General features: G+C 44.1%; 1 protein-coding gene across 3 annotated transcripts; it reads left to right on the top strand.

Moving 5' to 3' along the window:
• Positions 1–269: 269 nt before the first annotated feature.
• On the top strand, positions 270–18270 carry LOC120046698 (SMC5-SMC6 complex localization factor protein 2-like). 3 transcript variants are annotated; one of them, XM_038992121.1, is made up of 16 exons: positions 270–428; positions 1677–1714; positions 4068–4369; positions 5772–5829; positions 6337–6499; positions 9470–10214; positions 10600–10679; positions 10954–11076; positions 11259–11426; positions 11546–11648; positions 11860–12089; positions 12172–12436; positions 13842–14165; positions 14404–14568; positions 14758–14826; positions 16463–18270. In XM_038992121.1, exons 1-16 carry the CDS (start codon positions 376–378, stop codon positions 17093–17095), a joined length of 3519 nt encoding a protein of 1172 aa, XP_038848049.1. In that variant the 5' UTR covers positions 270–375; the 3' UTR covers positions 17096–18270. The 3 variants fall into 3 exon arrangements, with proteins under 3 accessions (XP_038848049.1, XP_038848047.1, XP_038848048.1); XM_038992119.1 differs by having other exon boundaries at positions 8612–10214; XM_038992120.1 differs by lacking the exons at positions 270–428; positions 1677–1714; positions 4068–4369 and adding an exon at positions 4394–4618 and having other exon boundaries at positions 8612–10214.
• The last annotated feature ends 1085 nt before the right edge of the window (positions 18271–19355 follow it).

Below are 19355 nucleotides of genomic sequence, written 5' to 3'. Positions count from 1 at the left end.
GACAGACAGCAAGTTTTATACAAATCTCCGCGGTTGAAAACGAAATGTGAGAATGTCTAGATGCTTTTTACATTTGAGATCAAGTTTATAAATGGCCTGGATGGGATGATGAGACAGTGGATTTCGCAGTCAGATGGAACAGCGTAAATAGGCATTTTAATGTAATAGATTTAGCCGGTGGTAATTTGTGGAATAGACACTGGTTTAAATGCGGTTTTAACCAATCAGCATTCATGTTTAGACCCACCCGTTGTGTAAATTAACAAAAATGGCGGGTATCATAATAACTTTACTGCAGGCGGGAGAGTGAAAGCAAGGAAAATATCATTATTGATAGTCTGATACGGAAACAAATACACAGCGAAGTCAATTTAAATGTTAACTTGTTCTGTCATAATGAGAAAAATACAATCTGAAGGAAATGGGAGGTAAGAAACTAACTGCGTTCCAGAAGCTATAGCTAGCTAGCTACATAATGCTAGCTAACGCTACCTAAGATTGTTTATAACTAACAAAAGATATACCACTACCTTGTCCTTTCCAATGGGAGTACATTAATGATAGTGGGCAGAACAAGCAAGGAGGTGGGCAGAGCTAAGCAAGAGCTAGCGAGATCCTATTGGGGCGTTCTAGCTGGCATATGCATATTTTCGTTAGGGAACGCCTACTCTGATGTGCGCGTGTGCAATAACCTAATTGGAACTTGCACTCCTAAACAACGCAATTTTTATACAATTTGGCAAAGGGTAAAGTCTACTAAACTTAGCCCATTGTGTTCGTAACAGGTAGTTTTGGCTAGAGAAAAACTGTATTGAGATCAAATGTTTCATCGATGATAAAATTTGTAGGACGGCCAAAATACATTTCTCCCATTTTCAGCCACTGGGCTTCCTCAGTGGAATCGTCAACCGGATGCTTCAGATTTATACATCCGGTCAAAGATCTGGCTCATTGTTTTATCTTTGACGGTTTTGTGCAACAAACTAGCCACCAAGCTAACCATTGTGAGCTTGTCAAATCTTTTGGACTTGTTAGTGGTAACTAGTAACTACTAGCTATCTAAGTTAGTCATATCACATACAGATGTGTAACCTAGCTAGCTAGATGTTCCTGGCGGAAGTTTAATTAACATTGGGAGCTATTTAACGTCACCTAGCTAGTGGAGTGCTAGCTAGCTAGCTCTATATTACAAGTCAACAGAATATTTGGTTGCTAGAGTAGCAAGCTAAAAACCCAAATGTGTTGCGTTGTAGACAATTTTTTTTTTTTAATGCTAAGCTAAGACTAAGGTAACGAGTGAGACAAATTGCTTTGTAGACTTAATGTGTTATTGTCAATTAGGCCTAACTAGCCAACTTACTATTAGTGTCCTAGTTAATGCACAAGTATGTGAGTGAGACAGGTTTGACTGGTTTCGATTACACATAACCAGTCTACATGATTGACAGGTGTAACCCATCTACTTCAGTGTAGGCCGTCATTGTAAATAAGAATTTGTTAACTGACTTGCCTAGTTAAATAAAAAATGAAATACTTTGCCACGGTCAGGTTGCTCTGTCCATTGTATGAATGACTTGTATGCCATTTTCAATGTTTAATTGACTAAAATACAGCATAATGTTGAACCAGACTTTTTGGGGAATAACTTCTTGACTGACTTTTGTCTGTTGTTACAGATCAATTGCAGACTACTTGTCTCCAAAAGGCAGTACTGGTGAGTTTCAGATCTTGACAACTGATGAAACAACACTGAACTTATGACTCAGGAAGCCTATCTATATACAAACACACATAATTTCACTACACACAGATAAGTGTGGTGCCTGCTGCTTTGTGTGACTGCCTCAGGCTAATGTAACGGAGTGAGATTGTACTTACAGTTGCAGTCGGAAGTTTACATAAACTTAGGTTGGAGTCATTAAAACTCGTTTCTCAACCACTCCAAAAATGTCTTGTTAACAAACTATAGTTTTGGCAAGTCAGTTAGGACATCTACTTTGTGCTTGACTCGAGTAATTTTTCCAACAATTGTTTACAGACAGATTATTTCACTTATAATTCACTGTATCACAATTCCAGTGGGTCAGAAGTTTACATACACTAAGTTGACTGTGCCTTTAAACAGCTTGGAATATTCCAGAAAATTATGTCATGGCTTTAGAAGCTTCTGATAGGCTAATTGACATAATTTGAGTCAATTGGAGATGTACCTGTGGATGTATTTCAAGGCCTACCTTCAAATTCAGTGCCTCTTCGCTTGAAATCATGGGAAAATCAAATGAAATCAGCCAAGACCTCACCTCAGAAAAAAAAAATGTACATCTCCACAAGTCTGGTTCTTCCTTGGGAGCAATTTCCAAACTCCTGAAGGTGCCACGTTCATCTGTACAAACAATAATACGCAAGTATAAACACCATGGGACCTCGCAGCCGTCATACCACTCAGGAAGGAGACGCGTTCTGTCTCCTAGAGATGAACGTACTTTGGTGCAAAAAGTGCAAATCAATCCCAGAACAACAGCAAAGGATCTTGTGAAGATGCTGGAGGAAACGGGTACAAAAGTATCTATATCCACAGTAAAACTAATCCTATATCGACATAACCTGAAAGGCTGCTCAGCAATGAAGAAGCCACTGCTCCAAAACCACCATTAAAAAAGCCAGACTACGGTTTGCAACCGCTAATGGGGACAAAGATCGTACTTTTTGGAGAAATGTCCTCTGGTCTGATGAAACAAAAATAGAACTGTTTGGCCATAATGACCATCGTTATGTTTGGAGGAAAAAGGGGGATGCTTGCAAGCCGAAGAACACCATCCCAACCGTGAAGCACGGGGGTGGCAGCATCATGTTGTGGGAGTGCTTTGCTGCAGGAGGGACTGGTGCACTTCACAAAATAGATGGCATCATGAGGATGGAAAATTATGTGGATATATTGAAGCAACATCTCAAGACATCAGTCAGGAAGTTAATGCTTGGTCGCAAATGGGTCTTCCAAATGGATGACCCCAAGCAATGACCCCAAGCATACTTCCAAAGTTGTGGCAAAATGGCTTAACAACAAAGTCAAGGTATTGGAGTGGCCATCACAAAGCCCTGACCTCAATCCTATAATAAATGTGTGGGCAGAACGGAAAATGTGTGTGCGAGCAAGGAGGCCTACAAAAAACCTGACTCAGTCACACCAGCTTTGTCAAGAGGAATGGGCCAAAATTCACCCAACTTATTGTGGGAAGCTTGTGGAAGGCTACCAAAAATGTTTGACCCAAGTTAAACAATTTAAAGACAATGCTACCAAATATTAATTGAGTGTACGTAAACTTCTGACCCACTGGGAATGTGATGAAAGAAATAAAAGCTGAAATAAATCATTCTCTCTACTATTATTCTGACTTTTCACATTCTTAAAATAAAGTGGGGATCCTAATTGACCTAAGACAGGGAATTTTTACTAGGATTAAATGTCAGGAATTGTGAAAAATTGAGTTTAAATGTATTTGACTAAGGTGCATGTAAACCTCTGACTTCAGCTGTATATAGAGTGATGAGTAGCCTTAGGAAATACTTAACAATGCGGGTGAGAAACAGAATTAATGAGTTTCTATTGGGTTGTGGCTTGGAGCAATAACAGGCTACAGCATAATGCTTCATTGTTGTCAGTTGGTGTTATGCTTACACTAACCCTTGAACTGCGTCAACTCTGGCTGCTTCTGCGTGGTGTGTCTGTTTCTTTGTCTCTCTGGCTGTGTGGATTTTGTTTGACACCTTGGCACAATAACCATAACGAACTATATAGCTTACATGATTATTCTGGGCTCAAACTCAAAACTATTACTTGCTCACTTGCCCTGTATTCTGAAAATACTTGATTTGAGTTATCATTAACCAATTTATGGTATCTTGTTGCCCTTCGTATAGTGATGGGCCAAGAAATGCTTTCGGGCTGTTAACCTGCATTAATACAGTGTGGTGCAATGCGAGGGGATGGTTCATCCATATGGTGCTGGGTTACATCTCTGCTGGTTTATTTGCTCACACCTGTATCGTTCTTCCTCCTGTGTTTGCAGTCAAAGACGTCATCCCTCTGGGGTTGCCTGGTCCCAAACCCTCCCAGGTCACCTCCCACCTCCAGGTGACCCCCATGAAACCCTCTCAGCCCCGTGGATGCCTGTCCAACCCGAACACGCACCCCCTGCCAAAACGAGTGCTACCCTTGACCAGCCCAGGACTGAACCCAGTGAGGGCCAAGCCCTCTCCTGGACCTCACCCTCCCCAACCGCCAGGGGTGCACCACCGAGCTTCCGGGGGTGGAGGTGGGGATGAAGCCAAGGATGGCAAGGCCAACTTAACAAACCCCCTCACCAGGAAGGTACAGCCTTCCCACAGACCCCAGCCCTCCCACAGCCCTGTGACCCCTAACCCCTCTAGGAGTATGACCTTTGACCCTAGGGTTGGTACAGGAACAGGCAACAGTGATGTTGGGAGCTCTGCTCTGTTTACTGCTGGCTTGCCCCTCCAGTCTACCCCCCAGTACACAGCAGGTGACAACAGGAAGGACACAATGAGGAATGGTTGTCCACTGTCACACACCATGTTTAGCCCTGTCAATCCACAGCAGGTAGATGGATAAAGATCTGTATTGATCCCGAAACTTGGTGTCAGCCGCAGATACAAACACACAGACTATAATCTAAACTCTCACCATACACAGTTCAATAATTACAATTCAATAATCAGGTTTCCATCCAACCTTTTTTATGTGGAATAAAAAAACATTCACGACAGACCTGATGGAAACAGCACATTTGTCGGTAAACTTTCCAAATGTTGATAAAACAAAATACGCTATACAAGGTGGGATCTTTTGGTGAAATGGAGGTGGAAACCCCTTTATGCACTAATATTGATGTAATAACTATCATATCGAAGTAAACTTGGAGTCGCGCAATGACATGTCTGGTCCTCCCACTACGACTTGGGAAAGCATGCAGTTTATTAGGTTACAGATCAAATAAGTTATGATTAACTTCACAGGGTGGTGAAAGTGCACAGTGATGAGCTTGATGCTCCTTGCCAATAAATATTAAGTCTTATTCTGGTGACATGATGATTGATGCTTGGCTGCCGTTTGACAAATAAAAATAATCTCATGTAGGTAACCTACCCGCACTGTATCTGCAAGCTGTTGGCTAGCGGTTCCCAAAATGTTTCACCCAGGTCCCCCTTCTAGCATTGGGGAACATCCAGCACCCCACATCTATTTCTATGGGCACAAGCACTGTTCATGACACACACTGTGCCCCTGCCCCACAGTCTGGGAACCACTGGGCTAGAGAGCACCTATCAAGACCAGAGTGGACACCTTTGCTATATAACTCAACATTTGTTATGACAAATGCGATGGAAACCCATTTAACTTATATATTTTATTTAACTGCAAAAGTTATTTTATGTGCGCTACGTCATCACGCACAGCCTTTTTATCGGCAACAAGTCAATTGGATGGAAACATCTCTGTTGGAAAAATGTGCATATTGTTTTAAATGCAGATTTGAGAATATTTGTATGAAATCTGTCACCATTTGGATGGAAACTCAGCTACTGATGTTGATATTGTCTCAGTTGGTAGAGCATGGTGCTTGCAACGCCAGGGTTGTGGGTTCGATACCCACAGGGGACCAGTACAAAAATGTATGCACTCACTCCTTCCTGTAAGTCGCTCTGTATAATATAAATGACTAATATGTTTGGTTCTGTTTGTTTTTCTGCAGAGTGGTGGTTCCGTGGACTACAGAGGAACCACTCAAACTAGCAAACTGTTCACTTCAGGTACAAATTATACCTAATTTATGTAAAATAACGAGCACATCCTAGACCTCTTAGTTTAGATTGCTGAATAGATTACTGAACCTGTGTAAATGTAGTCTATAAACAAATCAATAGGGTAACCATCTCCAAATTATGTTTCAATGTTGTTTTTATACAGTAACAATGCTGATGCAGACAAGTATAGTAGTTTCTGATGCCCCCTCTGTCATTTGACTAATGACTTGTTGAGAGTAGTAAACCATGTAAATTCTGGCCAACTTCGCATGAAGTGCAGCAGTTAGCTGATGGAAAAATAGAGTCTAGTGGGCCTCTGTTTTATTGTAATGTGTGTTAAAGGACTTTTTTCCCTCATTTTATGAAAACTGTAATTTTAACATTTTCACATCTATTGAAGGGCCTTGCTAGAACCCACTTACACTCATTCTATAGTATTTTACTTTTTGAACTATTCGAATCATTGTGAATGTAGTTGTTGTTGTTGATGATGCTGCTGCTTTCTCCCACCAGAAGGCACCAAATCCCTGTCGCAGAAGAGAGGTAGAAACCCAGACTTGGAGGAGAGAACGAGAGGGGAGGAAATGGCCAATAAGAAACTGCGTACGGAGGACTATAGGCCAGACTCAAGCCCAGCCCCTATCTGTACCAGTCACCCACCCTATGGAACAGCCAGGTGAGAGGGGTAGACATTCAACACAACGTGGACCCTCTCTTTCTAAAATTATCCGCTGAAATTGTTGCAACCCCCATTACTAGCCTATTCATATCGTCTGAGATCCCCACAGATTGGAAAGCTGCCACGCTCATCCCCCTCTTCAAAGGGGGAGACACTCTAGACCCAAACTGTTATAGACCTATATCCATCCTGCCCTGCCTTTCTAAAGTCTTCGAAAGCCAAGTTAATAAACAGATCACCGACCATTTCGAATCCCACCGTACCTTCTCCACTGTGCAATTTGGTTTCCGAGCTGGTCATGGGTGAACCTCAGCCGCGCTCAAGGTACTAAACGATATCATAACTGCCATCGATAAAAGACAGTACTGTGCAGCCGTCTTCATCGACCTGGCCAAGGCTTTCGACTCTAGTCAATCACCGCATTCTTATCGGCAGACTCAATAGCCTTGGCTTCTCAAATGACTGCCTCGCCTGGTTCACCAACTACTTCTCTGATAGAATTCAGTGTGTCAAATCGGAGGACCTGTTGTCGGGACCTCTGGCAGTCTCTATGGGGGTGCCACATGGTTCAATTCTCGGGCCGACTCCTTTTCTCTGTATATATCAATAATGTCGCTCTTGCTGCTGGTGATTCTCTGATCCACCTCTACGCAGACGACACCATTCTGTATACATCTGGCCCTTCATTGGACACTGTGCTAACAAATCTCCAAATGAGCTTTAACGCCATACAACACTCCTTCCGTGGCCTCCAACTGCTTTTAAATGCTAGTAAAACTATGTGCATGCTCTTCAACCGTTTGCTGCCCGCACCCTCCCGCCCGACTAGCATCACTACTCTGGACGGTTTTGACTTAGAATATGTGGACAACTACAAATACCTAGGTGTCTGGTTAGACTGTAAACTCTCCTTCCAGACTCACATTAAGCATCTTCAATCCAAAATTAAATCTAGAATCAGCTTCCTACATACCCTCGTAAAACTGACTATCCTACCGATCCTTGACTTCGGTGATGTCATTTACAAAATAGCCTCTACTCAGCAAACTGGATGCAGTCTATCACAGTGCCATCCATTTTATCACCAAAGCCCCATATACTACCCACCACTGCGACCTGTATGCTCTCATTGGCTGGCCCTCACTACATATCCATCGCCAAACCCACTGGCTCCAGGTCATCTATAAGTCTTTGCTAGGTAAATCCCCGCCTTCTCTCAGCTCACTGGTCACCATAGCAACACCCACCTGTAGGACGCGCTCTAGCAGGTATATTGCACTGGTCATCCCCAAAGCCAACACTTCCTTTGGCCGCCTTCCAGTTCTCTGCTGCCAATGACTGGAACGAATTGCAAAAATCTCTGAAGCTGGAGTCTTATATCTCCCTGACTAACTTCAAGCATCAGCTGTCAGAGCAGTTTACCGATCACTGTACCTGTACACAGCCAATCTGTAAATAGCACACCCGACTACCTCATCCCCATATTATTACTTACCCCTTTTGCACCCCAGGATCTCTACTTGCACATCATCATCTGCACATCTATCACTCCAGTATTAATTCTAAATTGGAATTATTTTCACCTCTATGGCCTATTTATTGCCTTACCTCTCTACTCTTCTACATTTGCACACACTACATAGATTTTTCTTTTCTTTTGTGTTATTGACTACGTTTGTTTGTGTAACTCTGTTGTTTTTGTCGCACTGCTTGGCTTTATCTTGGCCAGGTCGCAGTTGTAAATGAGAACTTGTTCTCAACTTGCCTACCTGGTTAAATAAAGGTGAAATAAAATTTTAAAAACTTGATTTGTCCCCATTGGGCAATTACTATTAGGGTTAACTTTGCATGAAGTGTACTTGGTGAAAATTACTACAGAAAGACAGACAATGGAGTAAGCCAACCTTATATTTTGGGTTATGATAAGTTAGATAATTGTACTATCTAGGCTCATAAGGCATTTCTAAGTAATTTTTTACAAGAATCAATGAATATATCATCAATTGAAATAACGATTGAAAATCTGTAAATCTTGCTGATTGTGATATTTTGTCTATTTAGTCTGGTTTGCGATGGCTAAATGCTCTGTTGTAAATACCACCCCCCCAGCCCATCCTACCTGAAGAAAGTCTTCATGAAAAACAGTCTGAACTCAGGTCCTATTCTGAGTTTGAAGGAGCGTCTCACCCCTAAGAAGACGGAGGGAGGGATGGTGAGAGGGATGGAGATTGTCCCTACTTCTCCACTCCCCACACCCAAGCCTGCGAGGCAGCTCTTTAACAACCGAGGACAACCACCATGCAGGAACAGTGTGAGGGAGAATAGCAATCCTCAGTGTAGATACGGTGGGATGAATCACCAATCTGGCAACCCTCAATCTGTTTATAGTGGTAGTAATCTCCAATCCGGTCACCCAGTGAACTTGCCTGTCAAAAGTGCTAGTAGAGGAGAATGCAGCAGAGGGAAAGAGGGCAGAGCAAGAGCGCCAGAGAGTAGAGGAAGAGAACCGACAGGTCGCACCGACAGAAGAACCCCCAAACCTGTCTCAAGGTCTCACAGCTCATACTCCAGCTGCTCTAGTTCTCTGCGCCATCTCGGATTGGCACAGAACCGAAACGTCACTCGCCCCCGGGGAATGTCGGCCTTGTCGGATGACCTGAATGATCTTTTCACTCCTGACCCCATAACCTCTAGCCTGTCTAGAGCAGCGATGACCTTTTCCCCCAGTCCCCAGAGAGGAGACGGGTCGCCCTCTGTGCACAAGGTTCTTGTGTCTGGTGTGTCGGCTACAGTCTGTGGTGCTTCTAAAAGACTGCGGCCCACCTCTGTAACAAGCCCCAGAGAAATCCCACAAATCTCCCCCTCGGAGCGAATCTCTGGCCCCAATATCTTTCCCTGTAAGGTAGCGGCAGTGGACCCCTCTAAACTACTCCTGGGCCCTAACATCTACTCTCCCTCTTTTTTAAGGCTGGAGTCGTGTGGGACTGACTTGACTAAATTAGAGACCGCCTCGTACAGGACCATCACCTGCACTTCCTCAGGGAAGCCCTCATCCCCTAAGGATGAGTCTGTTACGATGGAGGATGTCGCGTCCAAACTGAAAACGAGTCCTACTTTTCCCATTGTGAGACTGTTTGCGGATGAGTCTGTTAAGACAGAGGCAGGACCCAGATCTCCTGGTATTCCTTCAGCAGGCTTGGAGTCACCTATGGATGAGCATGCCAACCTCAAGAATGAGTCTTCCGCCCTGAAAACTATCCCCCTCTCAGCCTCCGCAAAGTCCTCATCCTTGTGTAAGGACGAGTCGCTTAACATGGGGACTGCAGACTTCAAAGCCAGCACCAGCTCTCCCTTCCTCCCTTCTCCCACCTCACGACTGGACCGAAAAGGAAAGGAGAGTGAAAAGAGGAAGGAAGGAGACCAGAAGAGTTTATCATTCCTTGAGGAAGGAGAAAAAAGAAGCAAGATAGACAATCCTCAGAAAAGTCTGATATTTCTGGAGGAGGACCCTCTGGATGTGGAGCTGGGCCTAGGCCTCAACCTGGGGCTAGAGTTGGAGCCATCTCAGGCCAGCAGCAGCAGCAGCAGTGAGGACGAGCTGCCATCCCTGCAGCAGATCCTGGACCGTACCGCCCGGCCCCCAGACACCCCAGAGAAAGGAACCTTCACTGCACCCAGCACCCCTGTTGGGCCCCGACACCACAGCCAGCTGGTAAAATGCTACTTTCTTAGGGCTGTGTTCCAAATGGTGTCCCTATGAACCCTGGTCAAAAGTAATGCTCTATGTGGGGAATGGGGTGCCATTTGGGACTCAAGATTATTGTTTAAATGTGTATTTACTCATTGTAATTTTCCATTTTTGAAGTAGGCTTAAATGTGCAGTATAGCAACAATGTAACAGCTACTTTCTAGCATGTCGCTTGGTTGTGTTTCGTTAACTTACAGTATAAGGTTAGAAAAATTCAAATTACTCATTTGAGGTGCAGAAAAATAGTGGACTACAAATCCCAAGTCGTCACTAACAATACTACAGTGTGTTACACTAGTATGAACTCAGTCTAAATGAGTTGATGACGTTTGTGTGTTCTCTCTGGCAGCCTGTGATGTCTAAAGCCAAACCCACGAGTTACAGGAACAACCTGGATGAGATGCTGAAGGAAAAGGAGAGCATTCAAAGGTATTGCTTTATCAACCTGACTATTATATGTGCTATTGTCTCTATGTGGGTCGAGGTGATGGCAAAATCACTGCATTGCTTTAAAATGACAACGTGCCATTGTGACATGACATTGTTCTGTCCTTGTTGTCTCCACCCCCCCTTGTTTAAGGAGATGTAGAGGTCTCTGCATTGCTTCAACAAGACTTCTATGTCATATTGTATGAGTACTATGTCATATCGTATGAGTACTATGTCATAACAATGTGTGCAATGTCATGGATATTCCCCCAAGGTCTAAGGAGATGGAGACCAAGCTGCGTATGTCCTGTGAGGAGAACCTGCTGAGACTGGCGGAGGAGGAGGAGGAGGATGAGAGCACAGAGAACTTGGAGGCGGCCATCTCCCACCAGCAGAGGTAACAGCACAAATGCTTAACACACACACACACACTTAAATGCAGAGTAGGAAAGCACCGAGAACATAGAAGAGGCCATCTCACACAAACTAAAGTAACAACAGAGGAGGCACGACAACAACAGTTCGGAGACCACTGGGGAAGGGTGAAATGACCACAATTCCACACTCTTCTCCGCCCAGGGAGTTCCTGCAGCGTTTCTCGGTGGTGTCCAGTGGCATCCGGGACCTGCACCCCGGCGAAGCGATGTTCAGTCTGGACAACTTTGGCCGTCTTTTCAGCCAACACACACTGCAGCTGAGACACTGTAACGTCTCCCCTCGAGACACCGCACAGAAAACACTACTCTGGTAAGACATTGTGTGAGAGTGAACAGGCTGAAAGAGAGGCAGTTCAATGTTTAGTTCTAACTTCTCTTGCTCCCATCACCCTCATTTTCTCTCTCTCCCTCCCCCTTGGTATCTCGCAGGTCCACTCCAGACCAGTTCAGGTCCCATGTCAGTTCCGAGCTGATCCAGAGAGCCTACCGCTCCTCCCCCTGCCCTCCCCAGGTTGCCCGTTGGCTCTTCCAGGTACTATTCCACACCCCCTTTTACAAATAGATTTGTTTGAATAATTGCTTGAATTAAATGTTGATCAATGGATGGATCTGTCTTTCTCCTTTTGTCTGTCTCTCTCTCTCTCGTGGTATGCAATGTGTTTTTAGGGGAGGGGGGTTAATCAAATGAGGATGGCTTATTAAAGAAAGATAGACTTTTGACTATCTTTCCCTCCCTCCTGTAGATGGTGTCAGTCCACTCAGACAAGCTGACCTGTCATCAGGTACTAAAGGCCCTCAAAGATATTGCCTGCTCCGCTGCTGAACACATGATGCTGAATAAGAATGAGCGCTTTGAGGTGTGGGTGCCCAGTGTTGGAGACGTGACCCTGGTCTTCATGAACATGGGGGTTCCCTTTGTCACCCTGTTCCCCCTGGAGAACCTACAACCCTCTTTCACCGAGGGAGACCTGCTGTAAGCATGTGTCAATAAAAACTTTGTTCATAAAAATGTGATGATAGACTGATAATAACTACCTGTGTGTTTGTCTGTGTAGAGAGGGCTTCCAGATCAGCACAGAGAGCCTGTCCAGTAAGAAGGAGCTCAGCACTTTCCCTGAACACAACTTTGATAGCGTCATCAAGTACCTGTCTCAGTGTACGTCGTTGTGCCCGCGGGCCTACAGTGACGGAGAACTGTTGTTACTACTGACGGTGGTGAGCAGAGTGGGCTTGGACACGCAGCTCACCCTCCAGCCCACTGAGCACCTCCGCTCCCTACTGCGCAACCTGATCAGCAGCATCAGGGACTGGGACATCATGGTCAGTCAACCTTTAATTTCTTTCTCCTGCGTGGTCCAGTAGAAATCAGTCATGTACAACCCCGATGGTTGTGGGTTCAGTCCCCGCCTCAGCCTTTCAAACTTAATCTCTGACTTACCTGTGTCCGCCGTCTAATTAAGCGTAACAATACTTAAAGGGCAATTCCACCACTTTTCAAACTCAAATTCATTATTTCCAGCACCATACATGTGAAAACATCACATCTGTTTTGTAAAGATAAAGATTTCTATTCAATCGGTATCGCTGAAGTTCAACGAAACAGCGCGATCGAAATATAAAGGTAATTTCCGATTTGAGCTGACATATGCATCGTTTACCGTGCCATCTCCGCTAACGTGGGGAACATTACCTTTTACATTTCTATCGAGCTGTAGTGCAGCTCTTCAGCGCTACGGATTGAATTGAGCCCAAAGTTAAAACGTTCAATATGATGTGGTCAAAGTAAAAACATTTTAAAAAACTTGTGGTTACATGGGGAGCAGGGAAATGCCCTCCCTCTGGCTAGAAAGCATTGCGGGTTTTGAAAATCACTGGCCATGTCTGAAGACTCATACTTGCGTTATAAATAGTAGGTATTTTGGGAATGCAAAAATGTAATGTTTTTATCGTATGTCAAATTTAGAAGTTTGAGTGCTTTAAATTCCAGGATGTCATACTCATTTCGGCTTTTCATCTAATAGAATTTGGAGCACAATATGGAGGAGTATAATTATTTCCAGACCCACATGTGATTGGGGCGGCAGGTAGTCTAGTGGTTTGAGCGTTGGGCCAGTAACTGAAAGGTTGCTAGATCGAATCCCTGAGCTGACAAGGTAAAAATCTGTCATTCTGCCCCTAAACAAGGCAGTTAACCCACTGTTCCTAGGCCGTCATTGTAAATAAGAATTTGTTCTTAATTGACTTGCTTAGTTAAATAAAGGTAAAATAAAAAAATTGACAACAGCTGATAATCACAGGGTGACGCGCTGTACCAAAATTAACGAATGGCGGGAATTGATGCAATTGCACATTTGACGCATTCTCAGAATGAATGAGCCTCGTATGTTGATATGTGTTGCTTACTGCTTTTTAACTCCACAGTACGATGTAAGTAGTAGCCTATGTTATATGATAAGTACACAGCATGTAGTTTCAGTAAGTAGTAGGCAAGACCGATTTCGGACGCTGACATTTAAAAAAAATCCTACTCTATGATCATGTCTTCGAGGACTTGTTTAGGACCTTATCTTTTTAGCTGCTGAATGTAGACATGCGCCATTTTCACAAATGTAGACAATGTCACGATTTGATTCTTCTTTCTCTAGGTTGACTTTCCTTTGCTAGGTAAACTCATGTCACTTGTGTTTTTTTCTGATGTTTATCTATCTCCTGTTCCATCCTGTAGCTGCCCAGGATCTGCATGTCGCTGATTGACCTGAGTGATGACCACCACAACCTGCGCTGGTTGGTCCAGCTACTGCCAGACAACATTCGCGGCAAGAAACTCAGGAGACACCTCAGTGTGTCGGCCATCTCCAAGCTGCTGAACATCAGATGCACTTACAGACCCTCCAACACAGAGTTCCAGCTGTCAGACCTGCGTCGGTACCTCCCCCGCATGCGCCCATCCTCACTCCTTCGGGGCCTGGCCACCTCCTTCAGGAGGAGTCAAAACCCACACAGAGAGAGGAAAGAGGAGGAAGAGGACTGTGCCTCTCTGGACCAGCAGGTCAGCAAAGGGTTATTTACCAGGGTATATAAAGGTTTGTTTGCTTCCGTCTGGTTCCTAATTAGTACACCCCTGTTGTTCATATAAATCAGGAGTACTAGGGTTGTGTTCATTAGGTCAGACAATGAACAGTGATTTCAACTAAAATATTTTTTTATTGGACCAATAATCCAAGTAATCCCTCCCTGGTTCAGTCAGTGTACTTCCGTTTGGTGCCTAATGAACATGTTGTTTTCAGGCTTACTACCTCTGCTACAGCCTCCTGGCCCTGGCTAACGAAGCCACCAACTTTGAGTTCTTCCCTCCGGAGCAGAAGAACCAGTTGTTGTTGCTATGTGCTGAGCTGGAGAAACACATCAAGTGTGACATCAGGGAGAGTGAGAAGATGCTGTACAGGAGCAAGGTATGTGGTCACTCCTTCCATATAGACATTTCAATGGATCTGTAACCCACAGAAATGCATTAATGATATGATCTCTCTGGTTAAACTGCTCTTAAACCCCCCCCCCCCCCCCCCCTTCGCTCACTTCCTCTCTCTCCGCCTCTCTCCGCCCTATCTTTCTCGTCTTCCTTTCTCCCTCCCCCTCTCCAGGTGAAAGACTTTGTAGCCAGGATCTACACCAAGTGGCAGGTGCTGGTCCAGAGAACCAGGCCTCTCCAGGTAGACAATGGCATAACTACAGTACATAAAGACATAGATAGAGGTGTTCTAAACTCAGCAAAAAAAGAAATGTCCCTTTTTCAGGACCCTGTCCTTCAAAGAAAATTTGTAAAAATCCAAATAACTTCACAGATCTTCATTGTAAAGGGTTTAAACACTGTTTCCCATGCTTGTTCAATGAACCATAAACAATTAATGAACACGCACCTGTGGAACGGTCGTTAAGACACTAACAGTTTACAGACGGTAGGCAATTAGGTCACAGTTATGGAAACTTAGGACACTAAAGAGGCCTTTCTACTGACTCTGAAAAACACCAAAAGAAAGATGCCCAGGGTCTCTGCTCATATGTGTGAACGTGCCTTAGGCATGCTGCAAGAAGGCATGAGGACTGCAGATGTGGCCAGGGCAATAAATTGCAATGTCCGTACTGTGTGACGCCTAAGACAGCGCTGCAGGGAGACAGGATGGACAGCTGATCGTCCTCGCAGTGGCAGACCACGTGTAACAACACATGCACAGGATCGCTACATCTGAAAATCACACCTGAGGGACAGGTACAGGATGGCAACAACAACTACCCGAGTTACACCAGGAACACACAATCCCTCCATCAGTGGTCAGACTGTCCGCAATAGGCTGAGAGAGGCTGGACTGAGGGCTTGTAGGCCTGTTGTAAGGCAGGTCCTCACCAGACATCACCGGCAACAACGTTGCCTATGGGCACAAACCCACCGTCGCTGGACCAGACAGGACAGGCAAAAAGTGCTCTTCACTGACGAGTCGCGATTCTTGTCTCACCGGAGGTGATGGTCGGATTCGCGTTTATCGTCCAATAATTTAGCGTCACACCGAGGTCTGTACTCAGGAGCGGAATCGATTTGGAGGTGGAGGGTCCGTCATGGGCTGGGGTGGTGTTTCACAGCATCATCGGACTGAGCTTGTTGTCATTGCAGGCAATCTCAACACTGTGCGTTACAGGGAAGACATCCTCCTCCCTCATGTGGTACCCTTCCTGTAGGCTCATCCTGACATCACCCTCCAGCATGACAATGCAACCAGCCATACTGCTCGTTCTGGGCTAGGGCCATTCCCCCCCAGAAATGTCCGGGAACTTGCAGGTGCCTTGGTGGAAGAGTGGGGTAACATTTCACAGCAAGAACTGGCAAATCTGGTGCAGTCCGTGAGGAGGAGATGCACTGCAGTACTTAATGCAGCTGGTGGCCACACAAGATACTGACTGTTACTTTTGAGTTTGACCCCCCCCCCCCCTTCGTTCAGGGACACATTATTACATTTCTGTTAGTCACATGTCTGTGGAACTTGTTCAGTTTGTCTGTTGTTGTATCTTATGTTCGTACAAATATTTACACATGTTAAGTTTGCTGAAAATAAACGCAGTTGTCAGTGAGAGGATGTTTCTTTTTTTGCTGAGTTTATATAGAGCTGGAAAGTACTGCCAGTGTAAACTATGGTATCGCAGAGCTGTGTTTGGTTTAATTCTGTGTATTTATCATTGCAGAGAGAAACTGTTGTAATAATGTATGTTTGTTCCCTCCAGGGTAAGCTGTAGTAATTCATGTTTGATAGCAGTGTGATGTGTTTTATAGTAATGTAATATGTCTGTTGCCTCCAGGGTAAACTGTATGACTACTGGCAGCCTCTGCCTGAGGATGCAGTGAGTAGCAGCCAGGAGAGCAAACACTCCCACAGGGAGAGAGAAGAGGAGAGAGGGGATGAGGAGACAGTCATGGAGTTGGAGGAAGAAGTGGTGGAAGGAAAAGGAGAAGACGAGGAGAGGATTGCAGAAAATGCTTTGTCCATGGAGGATGAAAGACAACAGACACCAGAAAAATACTTGGCCATGGAGGATGAAGAGGGGAAAGTGGTGGAAGGAGAAGAGGAGGATAAGGAGGAGACGATTGCAGAAAAGACTTTGGCCATGGAGGATGAACGAGGAGAGACGCCAGAAAAATACTTTGCCATGGAGAAGGAGATTCTAGGAGGGGAGGAGAAGTTGCTGAAGATGGATGAGTTGGAAGAGGAGGAAGAGGAGCGGATGGAACTTACGTTAGAGGAGTCAGGTGAGGAACAAAAGATGGAGGACATGGAGGAAAAACGGACAGAAGTCAAGGCGGAGGAGAGGGTCACAGAAAAAAGGGAGGCAGCAGCAGTGGAGGGGGGAAGGAAAGGACAGACTGAAGGAGAGACTGAGGAGAGAGGCAGTTTGGAGAAAGATTCAGAGATGGAGGAGAAATGTGATGAATGAAGGGAGACTGAGAGAAGCTGAGAGAAACCAGAGAAGACTGCAACGGAAGACAACCCGGCTGCATCCATATAGAATTGTACCGGTCTAGGCCAACTGTCATCTAGACTGTAGACTAAAGCTGAATCCAAAATGGCACCCTATTCCCTTTTGACCAGAGAATAGGGTGCCATTAACCCAACTGTCTGCATGTTTTTTCTCAGGTAAATCACTTCAAGTGAAGAAACGTTACATTATTTGTTTTTTTTTCATGCACTTTGTTGCACAATGCAAAAGACAAATCCTATCTACAGAAACTGAGGCAGTTCTATTAATTCATTTTACTATTTGCACTTGTTTTCTATTTTTGTTTGCACTCAATTGAAGTTATTTCTATTTTTGGAACCGTTCGCTGACTGTGACCCCTCTGGTTATTTTTGTCAGCCAACGTTAAACAGTTTGCATATATGACAATTGTTTTTGACGTTTTTGTTCATTTTGGTGTTCAGCAGCATTCGGCAGGTTTTTTTCCCGACTGTTCGACAAAATTTTTCTTGTGGCAAGCTGAAGTTTGCTAGCCGAAGTCTATGCCCCTTCGTCTGTGATTGGTCAACAGTAGGGAGTCTTCAATGAAGTGTGTTGTTATTCAATGACAGACTACTAGTTCATGCACATTTTTTCACTTGAGATATACTGTACCAATCATCTTGGATGAAAAGTTGCGCAACAAAGACTTCTGGAAACTCAAATGTGTAATTGATTTATCTTAGATTCATTCTGACTAATTTGAAGAGTGTACTGGCTATGGCGTCTTAAGAGGGACAAAGAGTAATATTGCTGCCTTATTCTCGTTTTTCAAATGAATGTATTCTAACGGAATATGCGAGCGCAGCTGTTCACTTCGCCTAGCCGAGTTCTGCTTGGAGCAAACCCAACCTATGTATGAGAACGCCTTAACTGGGCGCTGTTCCAATGAGTTAGCCAGCTAACTGCCCAAAATGTATAAGAAAATTCATTTTTGCTAAATGTAGACTTAAAATGGATACAGTATACTTGACTCGACAACTTATACTGAAGACAAAATTATAAATGCAATGTGTAAAGTGTTGGTCCCATGTTTCATGAGCTGAAATAAAAGATCCCAAAAATGTTCCATACGTACAAAAAGCTTATTTCTCAAATTTTGTGCACAAATGTTTACATCCCTGTTAGTGAGCATTTCTCCTTTGCCAAGATAATCCATCCACCTGACAGGTGTGTCATATCAAGAAGCTGAGTAAACAGCATGATCATTACACAGGTGTACTTTGTGTTGGGGACACTAAAAGGCTACTCTTAAAACATGCAGTTTTGTCACACAACACAATGCTACAGATGTCTCAAGTTTTGAGGGAGTGTGCAATTGGCATGCTGACTGCAGTTATGTCCACCAGAGTTGTTGTCAGAAAATGTTATGTTAATTTCAATTGACTGATTTCAAATTGTTGCATGTTGCGTTTATTTTTATTCAGTATATGATAATGGTGGTCCGCAAACAAACGTTAAAGGTGCATGCTGCCACCTACTTTGCTGGAGTGTGTGGTCGTTCACGGTTTACAACATTGGCTCCAAATTTCAAAATCCTCCTACCTAACTCAGTAGTTCTGAGAAAATAAAAAAGAGTCATACTAACGTCTAGTAGACCCTGGCCCCATCCCCAAAATCCCATCCAACCTCAATGACCCTACACTTCAATCTTTCCCTCTCTTCAACATACAACAGTATAACACATGTTATTTTTGCATGTTATTTTTGCATTAATGTGTCACATCAATTTGCAAACTATGTAAAAATATCAGAGTTAATAAAGCCACATACAAACATGGTCTCTTTTTGTTTTCTTGAGTAAGGCAGCTCCAAATGCAGGTGTTTCAGCCTAGCTCAGTGCTTTCTGTGATGGTGGGGCAAGCCAGCAGAAAATACGGAGCGTTGCGCCGTGGTTGGCTCAGTGTTCTGTCACTCATGGGGACTTTACGTCACTGCCAAGTGTAAGAGGAGACCTTGCAAATTCTCGCCCTTCGGGTGTTATATTAGAAGTGCCCATTCAAGAAGGCTCAAGATCATTGGCCACAGATAAAATTACTTTAGATCATGTTATATGTACAGCAGCTTTGAGTCGACTGATCATGTCAACATACTTTCACAATCTTAGCTAATAGTCATCATGAATCAAGTCGACAATCTACTGGCAAATCCTTTTTAATCCTTGTCATATGAAGAGAAGTTATAGATTAAACGTATCGGT

The sequence above is a fragment of the Salvelinus namaycush genome, chromosome 4 (assembly GCF_016432855.1).
Source record: "Salvelinus namaycush isolate Seneca chromosome 4, SaNama_1.0, whole genome shotgun sequence".
Lineage (NCBI taxonomy): Eukaryota > Metazoa > Chordata > Actinopteri > Salmoniformes > Salmonidae > Salvelinus > Salvelinus namaycush.
Note: the sequence above shows the minus strand (reverse complement) of the source record. Positions and strands in the feature narration are given on the sequence as shown.

Coding starts and splice junctions, on each gene's coding strand:
- LOC120046698 (XM_038992119.1), top strand. CDS start 376: ATGTTAACTTGTTCTGTCATAATGAGAAAAATACAATCTGAAGGAAAT. Junction 6,500..8,611: donor CCACCCTATGGAACAGCCAG/GTGAGAGGGGTA, acceptor CCACCCCCCCAG/CCCATCCTACCTGAAGAAAG. Junction 11,427..11,545: donor GCACAGAAAACACTACTCTG/GTAAGACATTGT, acceptor GGTATCTCGCAG/GTCCACTCCAGACCAGTTCA.